General features: G+C 49.2%; 1 protein-coding gene across 1 annotated transcript in view; it reads left to right on the forward strand.

Annotated features, from left to right (window-relative positions):
- LOC308382648 (SLIT-ROBO Rho GTPase-activating protein 2-like) overlaps positions 1-2,500 on the forward strand; it is a gene marked incomplete at both ends in the record, with an annotated part of 15,030 nt that overhangs the window by 4,407 nt on the left and 8,123 nt on the right. Inside the window, one exon of the mRNA XM_080861038.1 lies at positions 2,114-2,198. Coding sequence (XP_080717164.1) covers positions 2,114-2,198 — 85 coding nt within the window. The remainder of the gene's footprint in view (positions 1-2,113; positions 2,199-2,500) is intronic.

Raw genomic sequence — 2,500 nt, forward strand, 5'->3', positions numbered from 1 at the left:
GTAATGAACTACCCAGAATGCAGGAGTGTGTTAGCGCAGTGAGCGCTAACAGAGAGCGCTAACAGGTGGCGATTACAGAGCGCTTATTAAATCCATATTCACGTCTCGGGTTGTCTTTTGTGTGTGTGACTGTGTGTGTGTGTGTGTGTGTGTGTGTGTGTGTGTGTGTGTGTGTGAAGCCAAGAAGCCTTTTGAGGTGCTTATTTTTCTCTTTTTCTTTCCACATCTTTCCCGAGTTCCCTCTTTCTCTCTCTCTCTTTCTCTCTCTCTCTCTGTCTGTCTCTCTCTCTCTCTCTCTCAATTCAATTCAATACGCTTTATTGACATGAATGTTTTACAACACTATTGTCAAAGCATGTTACACACACATATCACTGAATAATGGTTGTATACATATACAGTTTAACCATATATATGCACATATACATACACACATACACACACACATGCACACACTGTACATACACACACACATGCACACACTGTACATACACATACACATGCACACACTGTACATACACATAGACACACATACACACACACACACACACACACACACACATACAAATTATTCTTACTGGCTCTCTCTCTCTCTCTCTCTCTCTGTTTATCATCCTGTCTGTCTCGTTTCTCACCCTCTCCCCTCCTCTCCCGGTCGACCTCTGACCTTCCGTCTCCTGATTTAATTGGAGCATCCCACATGGTTGACCCATAGACCTGCGAAGACCTGCACTCACACACACACACACACACACACACACACACACACACACACACACACACACACACACACACACATCCCACATGGTTGACCCATAGACCTGCGAAGGCCAACTTCCTGCGTGTGTAAACTGTGTACGCGGCAGATCAAACATGGCTTCCTGCTGAGAGAGAGAGAGAGAGACACACACACACACACACACACACACACACACACACACACACACACACACACACACACACACACACACACACACACACAGCTCTGTAATATGAACAGAGAGGCCAGGTCAGGTGACCTCAGAAGGATAGGCTCTAGCCAGAGCGGATATGATCACACACACACACACACAGCAGTCAGGCCTAAAACACACACACACACAGTCACACACACACACACACACACACACTGCAGTCAGGCCTGAGACACACTGCAGACAGGCTCACAACAGGCCCAGATACGCCTCACATCAGGCTCAGATACGGCTCACATCAGGCTCACATCAGGCTCACATCAGGCTCACATCAGGCTCAGATACGGCTCACATCAGGCTCACATCAGGCTCACATCAGGCTCACATCAGGCTCACATCAGGCTCAGATACGGCTCACATCAGGCTCACATCAGGCTCACATCAGGCTCAGATACGGCTCACATCAGGCTCACATCAGGCTCACATCAGGCTCAGATACGGCTCACATCAGGCTCAGATACGGCTGACATCAGGCTCACATCAGGCTCACATCAGGCTCACATCAGGCTCAGATACGGCTCACATCAGGCTCAGATACGGCTCACATCAGGCTCACATCAGGCTCACATCAGGCTCACATCAGGCTCAGTTACGGCTCACATCAGGCTCAGATACGGCTCAGATACGGCTCACACAGGAGATACAGACGCATACGCACTCAAAGGGATACACACACACACACACACAAATGCATACACACTCACAGGAGATATACACCCGTACGCACTCAAAGGGATACACATACATACACACACACACACACACACACGCATACACACTCACAGGAGATACACACCCGTACGCACTCAAAGGGATACACATACATACACACACACACAAACACACGCATACACATTCACAGGAGATACACACGCGTACGCACTCAAAAGGGATGCACATACACACACACACATGCGCTTTGTCTTTCTTTGAACAGTTTTGGGAAAAGCCTCCTCTGTCTGTGTCTGTGTCTGTGTGTGTGTGTGTGTGTGTGTCTGTGTGTGTGTGTGTGTGTGTGTGTGTGTGTGTCTGTGTGTCTGTGTGTCTGTGTGTGTGTGCGTGCGTGCGTGCGTACGTGCGTGTGTGTGTGTCCTGGTGACGTGGTGTGTTTATCTCTCTCCTGTGCTCCTGTCCTGTAGAAGCTGAAGGAGTTCCTGGAGGGACGCAATCTGATCACCAAGCTGCAGGCCAAGCATGACCTGATCCAGAAGACCCTGGGAGAGAGTGAGTTATGGGGGGTGTGTGTGTGTGTGTGTGTGTTTGTGTGTTGAAGGAAGGGGTATGCTTTTATGAGGTAGTCTATGCGCTTGGGTCGCGTGTGCGTGTGTGTGTGCGTGTGTGTGTGCGTGTGTGTGTGCGTGTGTGTGTGTGTGTGTGTGTGTGTGTGTGTGTGTGTGTGTGTGAATAATAATGCTCCCAGCAGTGATGCAGTAAGTGTGTGTCTATCTGTATGTGTGTGTGTGTCTGTATGTGTGCGTGTCCTTCTGTGTGTGTGTGTGTGTGTGTGTGTGTGTGTGTGTGTGTGT

This window comes from Sprattus sprattus (assembly GCF_963457725.1).
Source record: "Sprattus sprattus genome assembly, contig: scaffold_257, whole genome shotgun sequence".
Taxonomy (NCBI): domain Eukaryota; kingdom Metazoa; phylum Chordata; class Actinopteri; order Clupeiformes; family Clupeidae; genus Sprattus; species Sprattus sprattus.